The 18,228-nt window shown below is 39.2% G+C and overlaps 1 protein-coding gene across 3 annotated transcripts in view; it reads left to right on the forward strand.

Moving 5' to 3' along the window:
• Positions 1–18,228, forward strand: part of RABGAP1 (RAB GTPase activating protein 1) — a 164,945-nt gene that overhangs the window by 14,709 nt on the left and 132,008 nt on the right. For 2 of the 3 annotated variants that reach the window (XM_032165079.2, XM_032165078.2), the window contains one exon: positions 10,781–10,979. In XM_032165079.2, coding sequence (XP_032020970.1) covers positions 10,830–10,979 — 150 coding nt within the window. In that variant the 5' untranslated portion in view covers positions 10,781–10,829. Of the gene's footprint in view, positions 1–10,780; positions 10,980–18,228 lie in introns of those variants that run through there. The other variant, XM_032165082.2, reaches the window with a different exon arrangement.

An 18,228-nucleotide genomic window follows, 5' to 3' on the forward strand; every position in this document is an offset into this window, starting at 1 on the left:
CGTGAATGAGTAGTACATTAACATTAAGCTAACTTTCCCTGTGTTCCCAGGGATAGTTTCTATTGTGGACATGGAATCCAAATAACAATTTAAATATTTAGTTTCACAGATATTGTGTTGAAATGGCATTAAGCCAGCATATGTAGAGTTCTGGAAAAAATTAAAGTATGTTTCCTGAAATATCCACGGGAACATGAGAAAACCATTGGCAAGATTTTTTTCAGGTGTCAGCATTATCACACTCACAATTGACAGAGTTAAATGAATAGTTTTATGCACATTTCATCCCTACTTGTTACCTCTTGTACCTTTCATTAGAAGTGTGAAGTATCAAGATATAGTGGGGAGAGTATGAACTTTGGGGTGAGAAAGACATGGATATCCCAAGTCTCTGAGAAAGTGATTAAGTAGCTTATCCTCAGAAACTCCATTTTTAAATATGGAGCTACTTATGTGTACCTCATGGAACTGTAATGGAAAACACCTGATATTCCCCCCTTTAAAGATCCTATATAGTTATAATTATTTTGAAACTTACTTTTATTGAAGGGTAAATGTGGTATACATACATTGAAATATTATTCAGCCTTAGAGAGGGAAATTCTGACACATGCTACAATATGAATAAACCTTGAAGACATTATACTGAATGAAATAAACCAGTTATAAAATGATAAATATTATGTAATTCCACTGCTTATATGATGCACCTAGAGTAGTCAATTTCTTAGAGACGGAAAGTAGAATAGTGGTTTTTGGAGGAGGAAGAGAATAGGGAGTTAGTGTTAATGGGCACAGAGTTAAGAAAGGAAATGTTCCAAGGATAGATGATGGTGTGGTTGCATGACAATGTAAATGTGTTTAATGACACAGAATTGTACACTTCCGTAGCTAAGATGGTAATGTTTGTGTTATTAACCACAATGCAAAATGATTACAACTTATAAAAAAGATTTTTTAAAGTTTTATTTTGTTTTACAATTTCCTGTATTTAATTCCGATATCTTTTCTAGTTAATGTAGAATTGAACTAAAAGTGATTTAATAGTTTAAAGAAGTAAATTGTCACAGTTATGGTAGGCTTAAATTTGCCTAAGCGTGAGTTTTAGATAAGCTAGTTTTTCTTGCCTTTAAGTGCAAGTAGGCCCAAGATGATTGTTTTGATTCTTTTGGTTTTGGTTTTTTAACCTAAACTGAAATTAATCAGAAAGCTTAAATTATTACGATTCTCTTAGCTCACTAAAATAATTCAAAGAAATAGCCTCAAAATTCAGAGTCAGAATGAAAACAAAGACATCTATTGTTTAGCGGTTAGTAGTGGTGGAAAGGAATTTATTTTTGTAAAGAAGGGATGGTGTTCCATTGAGTTTTGTTTGATTTGTCCCACCCTTTCCAGGGATAGGCTGTGTGAAATTCATGTGAAAACCAGTGCAGCGAAACAAAGTTCAGAGCCAGGAAAACACACACACACACACACACACACACACACACACACACACACAAACTGAGACTAATGCAATGTGATTTTTTATAGCTTCTTTTTACCCTGCTTGTTTAATTTTAAAGAGCTACAAACCCACAGGAATTATCCTGCTACAGCATCTTTCAGACTTGATTCTTTTGCTGCATCCTGTCTTGTTCTTTTTCTAAACAGAGAGTAAACTCACCAGATTGGTGTCTTAGAAGGGTACAACTGGGAGCAGCATAGAGGATGGATTGGAATGGGGAGAGGATGGAGATAGGGACATCAAGAGGGAGAGAGATGCAATCCAGAAAAGGACAGAGACACCTAGATACTTGGATTTGGATCAAGTTCCACAATTTTCTCTGTGAACTTAAGCGAGTTACTCAGCCTGCCCAAGCCTTAGTTTGTCTGTCATATGAAGTTAATACCCATCTGGCAAGGTGTGAAGATTAGTAATAATGCAAGTAAAACTTGTTCGCACCATGTTGGGCATATAATTGACACTCAAGAAGTAATAAGTAGTGTTTTCTCTTTTGATTTAGCAAGATGATTTAGTCATCTTGCTTAAGATTCCCTAAAGCTGTACCCATTTCTTCACTGGTTGAGCAAGAAAAATAATGGAGATTGGGAGGGAAGTGGTTAGTGTTTGGTCCAAAGGGAACCCAAGGTATATTTTTTGTGATTGTGTTAACTGTTTTTTGGTCATGACGGTTGGGGATTTGATAAAGAGTCAGTCAGGTACACTCAAGGTTAGTTTTTTTTTTTTTTGAGGCAGAGTCTCGCTCTGTCGCCCAGGCTGGAGTGCAGTGGCGCAATCTCGGCTCACTGCAAGCTCCGCCTCCCGGGTTCACGCCATTCTCCTGCCTCAGCCTCTCCGAGTAGCTGGGACTACAGGCGCCCGCCACCACGCCCGGCTAATTTTTTTGTATTTTTAGTAGAGACGGGGTTTCACCATGGTCTCGATCTCCTGACCTCGTGATCTGCCCGCCTCGGCCTCCCAAAGTGCTGGGATTACAAGCGTGAGCCACCGCGCCCGGCCGAGGTTAGTTTTTTTTTAAGTCTGTTCATTTTAGTCTTCATCCATGTCCACATCCCCAATGCATGCATGTAAAGTAGCATATTTGTTGTTTGTTTTCCTTGTATTACTTAGACCCTACTAGTTAAACAGCTGTGAAGTATATTCAACCAACCAAATTTATTGAACACTGCTGGTAAGTAAGGATATGAAATTAATATGAGTAAAACATAAGACGCCTGTCCACAAGTAGTTCGGGGGACTATTTGTGCCCACTATGCTCCCAGCATTTGACATGGTGGTTTATACTCAGTAATTGCTTCTGGAATGAATGGATTGATCAATATAGTGGAGTAGAAAAGAAGCGTTGGGCTAGGTGCAGTGGCTCACGCCTGTAATCCCAGCACTTGGGGAGGCTGAGGCAGGTGGATCATTTGAGGTCAGGAGTTTGAGATCAGCTTGGTCAACATGGTGAAACCTCGTCTCTACTAAAAATACCAAAATTACTGCAGGCTGCGGTGGCTCACACCTGTAATCCCAGCACTTTGGGAGGCCGAGGCAGGTGGATTACCTGAGGTCAGGAGTTCGAGACCAGCCTGGCCAACATGGCAAAACCCCGTCTGTGCTAAAAATATAAAAATTAGCCAGGCGTGGTGGCGGGCACCTGTAATCCTGGCTACTTGGGAGCCTGAGGCAAGAAAATAGCTTGAACCCAGGAGGTGGAGGTTACAGTGAGCTGAGATCATGCCATTGCACTCCAACCTGGGCAACAAGAGCGAAACTCCATCTCAAAAACAACAACAATAACAAAACAAAAACAAAAATTAGCTGGGCGTGGTGGTACATGCCTGTAATCCCAGCTATTCAGGAGGCTGAGGCAGGAGAATCTCTTGAACTCTGGAGGCAGAGGTTGCAGTGAGCCAAGATCATACCACTGGATCCAGCCTGGGTGACAAGGCACGACTCTGTCTCAAAAAAAAAAAAAAAAAAAAAAAGAGAAAAAAAGCGTTGATATTATTTTACTGTGTGGTAAATGCTATAATTCTGTGATAGAACTAAAAAACAAAAAGCCTGAGGAGCCCTAGAAGAAAATAATGAACACTGCAGAAGGGAAAGAGGGAGGTTGAATACTTGATTGTATTACTAGGTTGTTGTTGGTGGAGAAAGGCTGATTGGGGAAACAAAAACACATTCCCAGCTGAGCAAGCAGCATATGAAAAGCTTGAAAGCATTAAAATGCATGACATATTTGTGTATATAGTATGGTGTGACAGAAGAAGATAAGACTAGAATGGAAATTGGCTCCAGGTTTTGAAGAACTAAATAATATAAGGATTTTGGATTTTATTGTATTTTCAGTCAGGAGCAATAAATAGTTTTGAGGAAAAGGGAGGGGTGGGATATATGACCAGATCTAAGTTTTAGAAATTAACTTTGGGGGCTAAATAATCAATGAGTAGGAAGAGTCTAAAATGAAAGACTTGTTATAGCCAGGTTGAAAGAGAATAAGATACAAGTCAATGACACGAGGGATAGTGAAGAAGGAATAGATTTCGGATATGTTTTAGAACTAAAATCCATTATTCCAAGGGAGGGTAAGAAAAGGAGGAGTCAAGATTTGTTTTGGTTTGGTTTCTTGTGCTTTTTTTCCTTTTTCTTTTTCTTTTTTTTTTTTGATGTTGTTTTGGATCTGTGGCTGTTAACCAGGATAGAGAATCTAGGAAGAAGAATCTGCTGACGCGTGGGGATTAAATGGTTTAGTTTTGGATGCAAGGAATTGGTTTTGAGATGACCATAGGACACATATAGTAGAGCCCTGCTGTGTATTCTCATAACACCCTTTACACACCTCTATTATAACAAGCACTATATTATAATTACCTGTTTACTAGTCTGTTTTCTCTACCACTGTAAGCCTGTCAAAGGTAAGGAGTATCTTTTATTCCTCACCATAACACTATACCTGGTGTCTGGCACATATCAGACTCTTTGATACTGAATAGAAGAAAAAGAAAATATAACACAAATACCCATGTGGAATTCAAGAGAAAAGATAGTGCTAGAGTGTTATCAGCATACAATAGAAAGCCGTAACCATGTTAGCTAATGAGATAGCCAGTGAAAAGAAGGACGATGATGTGATTTTAAAAATAGAAGAAAAGGAACCTAAATGAGAACTAAGAAAAGATAGAGGTAGGAAATGGATGCAAAAGGATAAGAGTTTCAGAATAAGAAAATGGCCAGCATTTTCATTTACTTCAGCAGGTGGAAGTAAGAAATAATGCTTTGGGTTGTGAAATTTTGTAGTATTGATGGTTTTTAAGAGGTTCAGTGAAAGTGAGAAGTAACGGGGTGGTATTTTTGAGAGGGACTGTTTAGAACAGTGGGGAGTTCCATTAAAGTGGTAGAGGTGGAGCCATTAATAATACTCTTTCAAGAAGAAAATCTCAAGAAAACCAAAGAAATAAAGGTTAACCAAGCTTTGGACGAGGCACTAGCACATTTTGTCTCAAGCATGTCAGGTTCAATTATTAGTATTACCCACACCTCTTATTAGGCTAGGTAGGTCACTTACTGGGAGGTGGTTTTGCCTCTGCTAATTGCGCATTAGCAAATCCATGCCACTGCATGTCACTGTTTGTTACTTCTCAGATGTTAGTTAACTAGAAACAATACAAATATCTGATAGTACTCTGTCTCAAAAAAAAAAAAGTTGGAAGTTTTTAAAAAAGTAAACACTGTTCAAGAACCGACTGCCTTTGAAGGACTCTTAAAAGAGGTTTTATCATGGCCAGTTCTTTCCATTTCACTCTGTTAACTACAGTGCTTAAGAGGAGATTGAGAATGAATGTGAATTTTTTTTTTTTTGAGACAGGGTCTCACCCTGTCAGTTAGGCTGGAGCACCGTGCCTCCGTCATAGTTCACTGCAGCCTAGAACCCCTGGGCTCAAGCAGTCCTCTGGCTTAGCCTCCCAAGTAGTTGGCACTACAGGCATACACCACCACACTTGACTAATTTTTAAATATCTTATTTTAAAGATGGTATCTAACTGTATTGCCCAGGCTGGTCTTGAAATCTTGGCCTCAAGTGACCCTCCCACCTCAGCCTCCCAAGTTTTTGGGATAACAGACATGAGCCACTGCTCCTGGCTAAATGTGAATCTTTATTTAGCAATATGGAGATGCATTTTATGCTGGGGTACATAATTGAGCATAAAATTAGCACTTACAGCACAGAGCAGTGACTTTAGGCAAAAAGTTCATAGAGTTTTGGTATACAGGACTAATTTGCAATAAAAATCTGTAGTGATCTTTAATATCTCTGTAATAATAAAAGTAGTGAAAGAGTAGATATAATGAAAATAAAGCATAATTGAACTTTTAGGTGTGATGGAAGAGCCTGTATAAGTGAACATAATTGTCTGCCACCTCAAGTGACTTGACTTTTTTAAAAGAGAGGTAAGGCTGGGTACAGCAGCTTATGCCTGTAATCCCAGCACTTTGGGTGGCTGAGAATTTTTTTTTTTAATTTTTTATTTTTTGAGACAGGGTCTCTGTCACCCAGGCTGGAGTGCAGTGGTGTGATCCTGGCACACTGCAAGCTTCGCCTCCTGGGTTCACGCCATTCTTCTGCCTCAGCCTCCCGAGTAGCCTCCTGGGACCACAGGCGCCCGCCCCCATGCCTGGCTAATTTTTTTTTTTTTTTGTATTTTAAGTAGAGACGGGGTTTCACTGTGTTAGCCAGGACGGTCTTGATCTCCTGATCTCGTGATCCACCTGCCTCGGCCTCCCAAAGTACTGGGATTACAGGTGTGAGCCACTGCGCCTGGCTGAGAAATTTTAAAAAAAAACGAGCCGGGCGTGGTGGCACACCCTTGTGGTCCTAGCTACTCAGGAGGAAGAGGTAGGAGGATCACCTGAGCCCGAGAGTTCGAGGCTGCAGTGAGCTAGGATCACACTACCACATTCCAGCCTGGGCAACAGAGCAAGACCCTGTCTCAAAAGTAAAAGCATCCTTGAACTTGCATCCACCAACCTGCCCTGTTGGTAACTGGACTTGTTACAAGGATCTAGGCTCATTACTTCTGTAAAAGGAGGAGACAAACTGTGAGTGCTTACCTACCAAATGCCAGGCTATTCATATGTATCTTATTTCAAATGGGATAATAATCCTTTATCTATTTTACAGAATTGTTAGTATGATAAAATGAGATAAAAAGTGTACATTTTATTCCTTTCTGTGATACATAAAGGATTTTTATTCAAAGTACTATTTTGCTTTTATTTAGGTATTAACAACTTAGAATGTGAAATTAGGAAATTTATTTATTTTTTCCTCAGTAATGTGTTTCCTAACTAACAACCAAATTAACTCATACAGGCACTGTAGACATAAGCCAAGAGGTAGAGATAGTGTAAGTATTTTAATTTGGATTACTTAAATCAGTTAATAACTGTTAAATTTTTTTGAATTTGAAGTTAGTTTCTGAAAAGCTATAACTATTGGGTGCTTATAATATTCTTTGTGTATTGTTAAATGTTTTATGTATAGTCCTTAGTAATTTATATAGTAGCTCTGTGAGATCGATAGTATAACATTACCTCAATGGAAACTGAGGCTCAGTGTGACAAGCTCTTACTATTAGTAGTAGAACCAGTATCTTTTTTTTTTTTTTTTTTTTTTTGAGACAGAGTCTTTCTCTGTTGCCAGGCTGGAGTGCAATGGCACGATCTCGGCTCACTGCAAGCTCCGCCTCCCCGGTTCAAGCAATTCTCTTGCCTCACCCTCCCAAGTACCTGGGACTACAGGCATGCGCCACCATGCCCAGCTAATTTTTATATTGTTAGTAGAGACTTGGTTTCACTGTGTTGGCCAGGATGGTCTCGATCTCTTGACCTCGTGATCCTCCCACCTCGGCCTCCCGAAGTGCTGGGATTATAGGCGTGAGCCACTGCGCCCGCCCGGAACCAGTATTTTAACTTAGGTTTTTCTTAATTCCTAATTGTGTGCTTCAGCATCACAAATATGACCTCTGTTCTTTTTGTCAATTTATAAAAGGTGGCCTTACTTTTTCCTTGGGTGACTCTTGCTCTTTTCCATCTTTATTTGCAATTTATCCTGCTTCTTTAACAAATAGTTGAGCACCTGCTGTGTGCCAGGCATTATTACAGGTGATAGGGGTTCAGCACTTAATCAGACATAAAAATGCCTACCCTCATGAACCTTAGGTTCTAGTTTACATTATACTTAAATTACCAAAATATATGTCAAGTGGTTATAGGTGCTATGGAGAAGCGGGGTGGCAGTGCAGGGTGTTGGAGGGAGGAATTTTGGTACTTTATTGTCAATGGGAATTAGAATTAAAGTCTGAAGGATAAAGAATTAGAGTAAGGGACTTCTTATGGTAACTGATGTAAGTAGGGATTAAAAAGAAATCCCTTATGGTCTTGAGACAGAGGTTGTGAATCTCTAGAATTTGCCGAAGTGCAGCAAGTTCTGGGGTACCTCTTCATTGTGGAGGCCAGGGAATGGGTGGTTTTATCTATGTTTGTGGAGCTGATGGACTACTCCCTCTTCACTTCTGTCCATGGAGGCCAGAGAAAAGGAATCTTATTGTATAATTTTTCCTGTACTACTTAGTGTTTTGATAAACCTCATTCCTGCTGAGTGATTCAGTTACTTTCAGTTGCCAAAACAAATAATAAAGTATTTTATAAAGTGTATTTTCCTATCACCTTCTCAAAGAAAGTAGGTGGAACTTTGAGCTTGCCAAATCTCAGTTCCTTAGTGTAATTACCAAAGTACATTGTTTTTGAGTCCAGAGTAGTAGTATACAAAGTTGTTAGTGTCTCTGAGACCAGAGCTTTAGACCACTTTCCCAGGCCCTCTGCCATCCAACTGTTAATCACATTATAAAAGATGGATAAAAGACTTAATTGATTGAGCATGGAAACTTCTCTTAAAGTACAAATTCTAAAAAAAAAAGTTAAAGACTCCTTTACCCAGTACTGAGTGTTTTGGGACAAGGCCCAAATTTGTGGCATTAGAAAGGCTTCATAATCGAACGGAAAGAGTATAGCCTTTGGAGTCAGATAACTGGGTTTAATTTTTGACTTTGACTCTAACCACATTACATTGAACAAGTTACACCATCTCTCTAAGACTTAATTTCCTCATTTGTGAAATAGAGATATGACAAATTAAAAGGCACTCACCATTAAATTATAAAACAACATAATAGATACTGTAGAAAAATCAAATGTAAAATGCTGTAGGAACAGATATAAGGGAAACAGTTCTTTGGATTCTGGGGTGAGAACGGGCAAGTGGACTGAGAAGACTACTAAGAGAGGGAGATTTTTACATCATGAGTGAGGAGTTGGAGTTGATCAAGTACAAAAGTGAGGAAACCACTTCAGGAAGAGAATCCTGTGAGGGCAAATATCTAAAGGAATAAAGTATATTTCCTCAGCAAAGGTCTAAGTTAGTCCTTCTCCCAACATGTTCCCATAATTTTCTTTACCCTAAATCAGTACTTATTAGGTACGATTTGTCTCTGTTTGCTACTAAATTATAAACTTTGGGGCAAGAATCTATTTTCTTTTGTTTATCATAGCTTACTCTTTATACATTAACCACTCAATAAGTATTCATTGAATGGATTAAGTGAAACATTTTTCTTTGAATTTTTCAAAAGTACAATTTGAAATGTTTTTGAATGCCATACTATGTATTTAGATTTGGTCTTATGAAATGCAGATGTGTAATAGCTGTTAAGCAGGGGAATTAGTTTAAACAAAAGGCAGCAGAGAGTCCAGGGTTCTAGCCTTAGGTTCTGTGCCATTAACTGGTTAAATGACCTTCCTTCTCTCGGGGTTGCCATTTCTTTATCTAACAGTATTGATTTGTAAGTTTTTTTTTTTTTCCTACTTTTTACTCTGCCATCAACTTGGTTTTAGATTTCTAAGTTTTCTTCCAACTATAATACTCAGGGATTGTGTAGTTTCTCCTGCCAGATGTTTATATGTGGGCCTTTTAGGGGAAAATTTTGTTTGACACATGGTGTATGCTCCATAAATATATAGTCAATGATTAAAAATCCAAAGCATAAATCAGGACTTCTCAGTCAGAGAAATTAAACAGATTTTTAGAACCTTAACATCTTTGAGGTACTAGATGAACATGAAGCCATAGTTACTTTTGTTAGTTAATGAGTATAACGTTTTATTGTTTTGTTGATGTTTTGACAACCAAATGAAACATTGCCACAAAGTTTGCAGAACTAGGTTTTAAAATGATGGTGAGTTTTAAGTTTCATTCCAAGACTCAATAAATAATTGAATGGATTTTCATAAGTGACACATATTTATACTTTTTGCTGGGAATTTTTGGTATGAAACCCTTATTTGGGTAATGTTCATATTGAGCTGCGTTCTAAGAAACTGTGGTGTGGGAAGATGCAGTTTTTAATGAACTTCTCATTTCCTACTTTGTAAGGTATTTCCAAGCTCTAGAATTTATGCTAAAGTTTAACTGCCTTGAATTTTTCCTGTTGGGTGTTAATGTGAAATTTGGCCTGTCAAAACCATGTTAATATTTTAAATTTAAGTATCAATAATGCTAGGAAAACCTTATTGTGCCCTCACAATAATTAAGTGCTTTCCATTTCATTTACATGTACAACTTTAAAAATTAGAGGGTAGGCCAAGGCGGGCAGATCATGAGGTCAGGAGATCGAGACCATCCTGGCTAACATGGCGAAACCCCGTGTCTACGAAAAATACAAAAAATTAGCCAGGCATGGTGGCGGGCACCTGTAGTCCCAGCTACTCCAGAGGCTAAGGCAGGAGAATGGCGTGAACCCAGGAGGCGGAGCTTGCAGTGAGCGGAGATCGCGCCACTGCACTCCAGCCTAGGCGACAGAGTGAGACTCCGTCTCAAAAAATAAAAAGAAAAATTAGAGGGTAGAAAACAGAAGGCTAGTACTTACATATTTTTGGAGGCTAAGACTTGAATTGCAACTTAGCCCAAAGAAATCACTGTAAGTAGTTAGGGTTATCCTGAAGGGAATATGTTTTATTTATTTTTTTGAAGTCTGAAATATCTTGGCCTTGAATAGCATGAAATTCCCTTATTATCTGGAATAAAAAAAACCCCTAAGCTATAAGTAGTGAAAGTCTTAGGAAAATATTTTTGAAGCATTTAAAAAAAAATTTCGTATATGTTGTGTAAGAAGTAGAGTGTAATTGAATATCTGGCAGACATTGTATATGAGTATCTTTATGGTTTTTGTTTTTCAGGCATTAAAAAATATTTAATCATTCATGTGTTGAGACTCATTCTTGAGTTATGGATGACAAGGCTTCTGTTGGAAAAATCAGTGTCTCTTCAGACTCAGTATCTACTCTTAATAGTGAAGATTTTGTCTTGGTTTCCAGGCAAGGAGATGAGACACCATCTACAAATAATGGAAGTGATGATGAGAAAACAGGACTCAAGGTAAAAACTCTGTAACCTAAGATTGTTTTGCTTAGCTTTTCTAAGTCCATTGCAAAACTTGGCCTTAACAGAAAACAGATACGGGAGGAAAGTGAGAACATGGAAGTAATATACTTCTTTTTCTTTAATGTTAAAGAATTTTATTTGCACCTAGTGAGTAGTTTATATTTGATTAAAGATTTTCACGCTGAGTAGCTTTTCCTAAATTTTTCAATACCCTTAAGTGTCAAAACTAGTGGTTATAGTATAAACATTTGTCATTTTAGTATTGTTTTCACTTTTCCATTGAATTACAAGTACTTGTTTTGTTTGGTACTGGTTTACATAATGTGAGGGCACTGGCAGGTCAAAGATGCTATTTACGAAAATGTGTTTTAGGATTATTGAAACAACTTTAAATACCTGGCCATTTTTTTTTGTAATTTCTCAGCCACTATTACTTATTTTCTAATGCCCTATTATTGTTCTACTCTTTATTGATATAGATAAAAACAGATTATCTGTTAAAGTTGTCATTTAAAATATAAGTAGCTTTAAAAATGTTTTAATTCCTGTTAACATCTTTTCATGCAACAAATGTTTACTAAGTAATGACTATATGCCAATTATTGTTCCAAGTACTGGGGATATAGTGGTGAACAACTCAGGCAAAGCTCCTTGCCCTTCTAGAGCTTTAATTCTTTTTTTTTTTTTTTTTTTTTTTTTGAGACGGAGTCTCGCTCTGTCGCCCAGGCTGGAGTGCAGTGGCGCGATCTCGGCTCACTGCAAGCTCCGCCTCCCGGGTTCACGCCATTCTCCTGCCTCAGCCTCTCCGAGTAGCTGGGACTACAGGCGCCCGCCACTACGCCCGGCTAATTTTTTTGTATTTTTAGTAGAGACGGGGTTTCACCATGGTCTCGATCTCCTGACCTCGTGATCCGCCCGCCTCGGCCTCCCAAAGTGCTGGGATTACAAGCGTGAGCCACCGCGCCCGGCTAGAGCTTTAATTCTAATGGGGGAAATAAGACTCTAAGCAAATAAGAAAATAAATATATCAAATAAATTTAGGTGCTGTGAAGAATAACAAAACAGGATATGTGGATAAACAGTGAACAACATTATGATTGTTCCTTGACTTTTAAAAATTTTTGTCAAAATGAGAATACTTGAACACAGGATGGGGAACATCACACACAGGGGCCTGTCGTGGAGTGGGGGGAGTGGGAAGGGATAGCATTAGGAGAAATACCTAACGTAAATGACAAGTTAATGGGTGCAGCATACCAACGTGGCACATGTATACATATGTAACAAACCTGCACATTGTGAACATGTGCCCTAGAACCTAAAGTATAATTTAAAAAAAAATTTTGTGTCAAAAATTTGAAAACTTGCCAGGTGTTGTGGCTCACACCTATAATCCTAACATTTTGGAAGGCCTTGGCAAGTGAATCACCTGAGCCTAGGAGTTGGAGACCAGCCTGGGGAACATGGCAAAACCCCATTTCTACAGAAGTTTAAAAAATTAGCCAGGTGTGGTGGCGCACACCTTTAGTCCCCACTACTTGGGAAGCTTAAGTGGGAGGATCAATTGAGGCCAGGAGGTGGAGGCTGCAGTGAACCATGATCACACCACTGCACTTCAGCCTGGGTGACAGAGTGAGATCCTGTCTCAAGAAAGAAAAAACCCTTACTCTTACTCATAAATATATAGAGGAATAAATAAAAAACAGTAAAACTTGAAAAAAATTAATAAGAGTGAATGACAGGTGCTTTTTTGGAGAAGGTCTTGAGATGACATTTGAGGTGAGGCCCAAATGAAGTGAGGAAGAAGGCCATAGAAAAATCTGAGAAAAGAGCTTTCCAGTTAGAGCAGCAAATAGAAAGACCATGAGGAGAACCACCCTTGCTAGGACAGGGGTTAGAGCAGAGTGAACAAAGTAAACAGCAGTAAAGGATGAGATCCAATAGTGGGCATGGGCTGGATTGTGTAGAAACCTGTGGAGCTTAGTAGGAAGTATGGGGCTTTGTTAAAAAAAAAAAAAAAAAAAGTGAGTGGAAATTTTGGAGAGTTTTGAATGGGATCATGATCTAATTTATATTTTTAAAAGCTCACTGGTTAAGAGGGACTTGTAGGATGACAGCATGTTCTACTCACCAGCAGAACTGGTGACAATTACGAAAATAAAACATTTAAGGTCTCTGAAAGTGTTTTAAAGGAAATACAGCAAATGACAAAACATTTATTCAAGAAAATTTACTAAAATTTGGTCAGGGGGCAAGAACCTGTTATTGGTAACAAGATCTGCCCTTTCCTTACCCTGTCCCAGCTGAGAGAGATGGTAACTCCTCTCCATATTGGTGCAGTGAAGAAAACAAGAATCCTTGTCCCCCACCAGCTCCCATTCTGAGCAATCTTCCAAAGCAGGAGCAAGATATCAGTATTTCTCATCCTGCTTCCCCATACCTGTTTCTGGCCAAGTGTGACTAAGGGTTGGGGGCCTTGTTTTTCTGCCCAGCCCCTGCTCCTGGGACAGAGGCTTTACTTTGGGCAGAGCAACTAACCCTGGGGTGTCACTCAGTGACACACAGTGTGTCATTGTCTCTACTTCCAGCTCCAAAGCCATGTCTCAGAGATTTTACCTGCAGGGAAAAGTTGGCCTTAAAGCAGCCTTCTTAAAGGAATGGGCTTCATTCACGACAGAGTATAGAAAAGTTTAAGCCTAAGGTTACTCTAAAAAATAGTGGAGGTTGTGGTGAAAGGTAATTGGGGAAGATTGGTAGATTGATGGGACATTTAGACTTGACTATAGATGTGCTCATTTGCCTGAGGAAACTAGGGAAAGACACAGCTGGGAGGAGATCACCAAGGGTCAAAACAAATCTCAACTCTTGACCTCTGGAACTTTCACTTCAAAGATACCCAAGTTTGACTGACTTAGACTGTGGAGCAGTTTATACTGTAGTGCATTGTTGAAATCATTACAACAATCAGACAGCAATTAGTGTAATTTAACAAGCTAGATGTGGTCAGAGAAACCAAGAGTCAGTGAGAGCCCTGCCCAAACCACTCTCATCCCAAGGTGACAGTGAGCAATCTCAAGTCTGAGCTCCCTGAGGAGCAACACCAGAGGCTTAACACTGGACAATGGAATCTACAAAAATCAACTAGCTAGTCACCCAATAAACAAGCATCAACAATAACAAACCTTGCAGTGGGGGAGGCCAGTACTCAGCGTTGGTACTGTATATTATCTCAAGTATCTAGTTTCTAACCAAAAATTATAAGACATTCAGACAAACAAGAAAATATGACCCAGATATCCTGTTAAAAAAGCAAGTAACAGATACTGCCTATGAGAGTGACTGGTTGGGTTTAACACAGAGCTTTCAAGGTAGCTGAGATCTCCTCAGAAAGTGTACTCAGGGGCTACGTCCTAACTTGAAAGGATAGGGTAAAAATTCTACCTGTAGTCACAGGAAGAACATAAGGAAACTTACATTTCTTAGCTTGGACACTAATTTGGAGGAGGGTCTTGCTGGTAATTTGTTCCCACAGGCTTGCCTTCATGTATGTTTAGAGTTTGAATTTACACTACTTGTATGTTCCTTGGTTGGTAATACTCCAGGCACCTTACAGAAGCAGTTGCAGAACTACTCTGGAAGAACATACTCGCCACTCAGGCTACATGGTATTTCCCCAGATAACCCTCTTAAAGCAGAGCACACAATCCAAAATTTACAAATATATACAAAGAATTATTTATTATGAGCAAGTTAGCAAACTCCAGCAGAATTGAATCCCACTAGAACTTGGGCATTAGAATTATTAGGTATAACCTTAAGGGAAATATGATTAAAATCATTAAAGACTTAAAGCAAAATTAGAAAACATTTATGTGTTCATGTCCTTTGTAGGGACATGGATGAAACTGGAAAACATCATTCTCAGTAAACTATCGCAGGGACAAAAAACCAAACCGCATGTTCTCACTCATAGGTGGGAATTGAACAATGAGAACTTATGGACACAGGAAGGGGAACATCACACTCCGGGGACTGTTGTGGGTTGGGGGGAGGGACAGCATTAGGAGATATACCTAATGCTAAATGACGAGTTAATAGGTGCAGCAAACCAACACGGCACATGGATACATATGTAACAAACCTGCACATTGTGCACATGTACCCTAAAACCTAAAGTATAATAATAAAAAATAAAAAAAAGAAAACATTTAAAAAGAACAAAATATCAAAAAATTTAAAAATTAAGCCAACTAAAACTGGAATTCTGCAATTAAATTTAGAGCCAGTGAAATTAAAAGTGCAGCAGATGTGTTAAACAGCACATTACACATGGCTGAAGAGAGAATCAAATACCTGGAAAATGGATCTGAAGAAATTATCCAGAAGATAGCATTGAAAGATAAGATATGAAAGACCACTTAAGAGACATGAAAATTAAGATGAGAAGGACCAATCATCTTAAGTGTTCTATAATAAGAGAATGGTGAAGATGCAAGAAAATACTTGAAGAGATAATAGTTGAATATTTTCCAGAAGTAATAAATGATATAAATCATTGGCTTCAAAGAACACAGTAAGTCCCAAGTGGAATGATAGTAGAACTGGAGAACATCATAGCCAGAGAGAAAATAATACAAGGCTGAATGAGAATAGAGATGAACTGGACTTGGTGCCTATATTTAAGATGCTTATAGCTTAGGGTAGATGACAATTATTAAAAATCTTGTTACATTTGTTTCTATTAGTCTTTCCTTTGTAACAAATTACCTCTGCCCGTTGTAGTGGCACATGTCTGTAATCCCAGCACTTTGGGAGGCTGAGGCAGGAGGATCACTGGAGCCCAGGAGTTCAAGACCAGCCTGGGCAACAATAGTGCGACCCTGTCTCTTTTTTAAAAAAAATAAAAATAGTAAGGAAAAAACTCCAAATTACCTCAATATTCAGTGGATTAAAACGATTTCTCTTGATTTTGTGGATTGACTGGTTGGTTTTTGCCAATCTTGCGCTCATACAACTTCATCTGGTGGGTCATGTGGGGACTGGGCTTGAGTAGGATGGCTAGGTCTCCTTCCATGTAGTCGCTCATCTTAGGCTTCTTCACAGCATGGTAGTCTTAGGAAAGGAGTAGCAGCTGTAAGGCCCTTAGGGCTGAGGCTTAGAAATTATACCACGTGGATTCTCTTATTCAAAGCAAGTCACAAGTCCAGTTCTTATTCAAGATTTTGGGTAAATAGGCTATATCTCTTGATTGGAGGTGTTGTAGAGATTCTCTGGCCATATTTAATTTTCAGCATCAGTATAGTTAGATGAATGCTGTGGTATAGATGAGCAAAGGGTGCTATAGAACAGAGGATGGAAACCTGACTCAGCTTGAGGGAAAAGGGTCAAGGAAGGCTTCTTGGAGTTGGTAATGCTTTACGTAAGCCCCTTAAAGAAAAGTGTTATGTGATGGTGTGGTTATAGAAAACATAGAGGTATGGCCGGGCGTGATGGCTCACACCTGTAATCCCAGCACTTTGGGAGGCCAAAGTGGGAGGATTGCTTGAGCTCAGGAGTTGGAGACCAGCCTAGGCAATACAGTGAGAGCCCATCTCTCTGTCTCTCTCTCTCTCTCTCTCTCTATATATATATATATATATAAAATACATAGAGGTGTATTTCTTTTTTTTTAACCTAGTCATCCATAAGCAGGTATTTTTCTTAATAAAATGTTTTGACAACTCATATCAAAATGTGAGAACTTTCCATAAAAACAGAACATGTATTTTCTCCATCTGACTGACTATATGTTCCTCTCAGTTGGGAATCTTAGCTCTTACCCAAAGATACTCTATAAATACTGGTTGGGGATGCATTGATGAACTAGTGTTTCTTATGCAGAAAGATCAGTTACTTTTTTTTTTTTTTTTTTTTTTGAGACGGAGTCTCGCTCTGCTGCCCAGGCTGGAGTGCAGTGGCGTGATCCCTGCTCACTGCAAGCTGTCTGTCGGGTTCACACCATTCCCCTGCCTCAGCCTCCCAGTAGCTGGGACAATAGGCGCCCAGCACCATGCCCGGCTAATTTTTTGTATTTTTAGTAGAGACGGGGTTTCACCGTGTTAGCCAGGATGGTCTCGATCTCCTGACCTCGTGATCCACCCGCCTTGGCCTCCCAAAGTGCTGGGATTACAGGCATGAGCCACCGAGCCCGGCCAGATCAGTTAATTTTTTAAACTCTTTAATCCTCATAGGGTTTTCTTCTTGAAAAATCTAATTGACATTATTTAGATGGAAGAAAATTGCCAAACTTTATTAAAATAGCAGATAACAAAAGTCACTCTATCTCAGTAATGCCGTAACTAATCTTCTGATTTGGTTTCCGATACTGCTTTTTTAGAACCTGATAATCTGCATGGTGGCTCACGCCTATAATCCCAGCACTTTGGGAGGACGAGGCAGGCAGATCACTTGAGGTCAGGAGTTTGAGACAAGCCCGGCCAACATAGCAAAACCCCATCTCTACTAAAAATACAAAAATTAGCCGGGCGTGGTGGCACGTACCTGTAATCCCAGCTACTCAGGAGGCTGAGGCAGGAGAATTGCTTGAACCCGGGAGGCGGAGGTTGCGGTGCGCTGAGATCATGCCGCTGCACTCCAGCCTGGGCGGCAAGAGCGAAACTTCGTCTCAAACAAAGAAAAAAAGAACCTGGTAATCTTGTCCTCTGTAATGCAGATCTTTTATTCAGCGAAGTTACTGAACATGAGCTCAGTTTAATTAAGAGGGTTAGAGTGGTGGTGATGGTGGAGACACATCAGTAAATATGTCATGATACAATTCATCATGTACTAGAATCTAGGTATGAGCGAACTGTGTGAGAACGTAATTGTTGCCTAAAGAAGAAAAGAAAGGTTATGTATAGTAGGTGATGGTTGAGAACATATTAAGAATGTCCTGTACAAAGAAGTGAGTCTGTAACGTGGTAAGATCCAGAAGCTTGAAAGAACATGGAGTCAGGACTACTGTATGTAGAAGAATTGATTGTATTTGCTTTTCTTTTCCTCCCAAGATGGAAATGGCTTCGTCATTTTTTTTTTTTTTTTTTTTTTAGTTATAATAATGTCTGCTTGATATAGAAAACCAGGCAGTAAGAGAAGTAACTAAAACCCAGCCATGGCCAGATGCGGTGGCTCATGCCTGTAATCCCAACACACTTTGGGAGGTGGAGGCAGGAGGATTGCCTGAGCCCAGGAGTTCTAGACCAGC

Source organism: Hylobates moloch, unplaced genomic scaffold (genome assembly GCF_009828535.3).
Source record: "Hylobates moloch isolate HMO894 unplaced genomic scaffold, HMol_V3 SCAFFOLD_10, whole genome shotgun sequence".
Taxonomy (NCBI): domain Eukaryota; kingdom Metazoa; phylum Chordata; class Mammalia; order Primates; family Hylobatidae; genus Hylobates; species Hylobates moloch.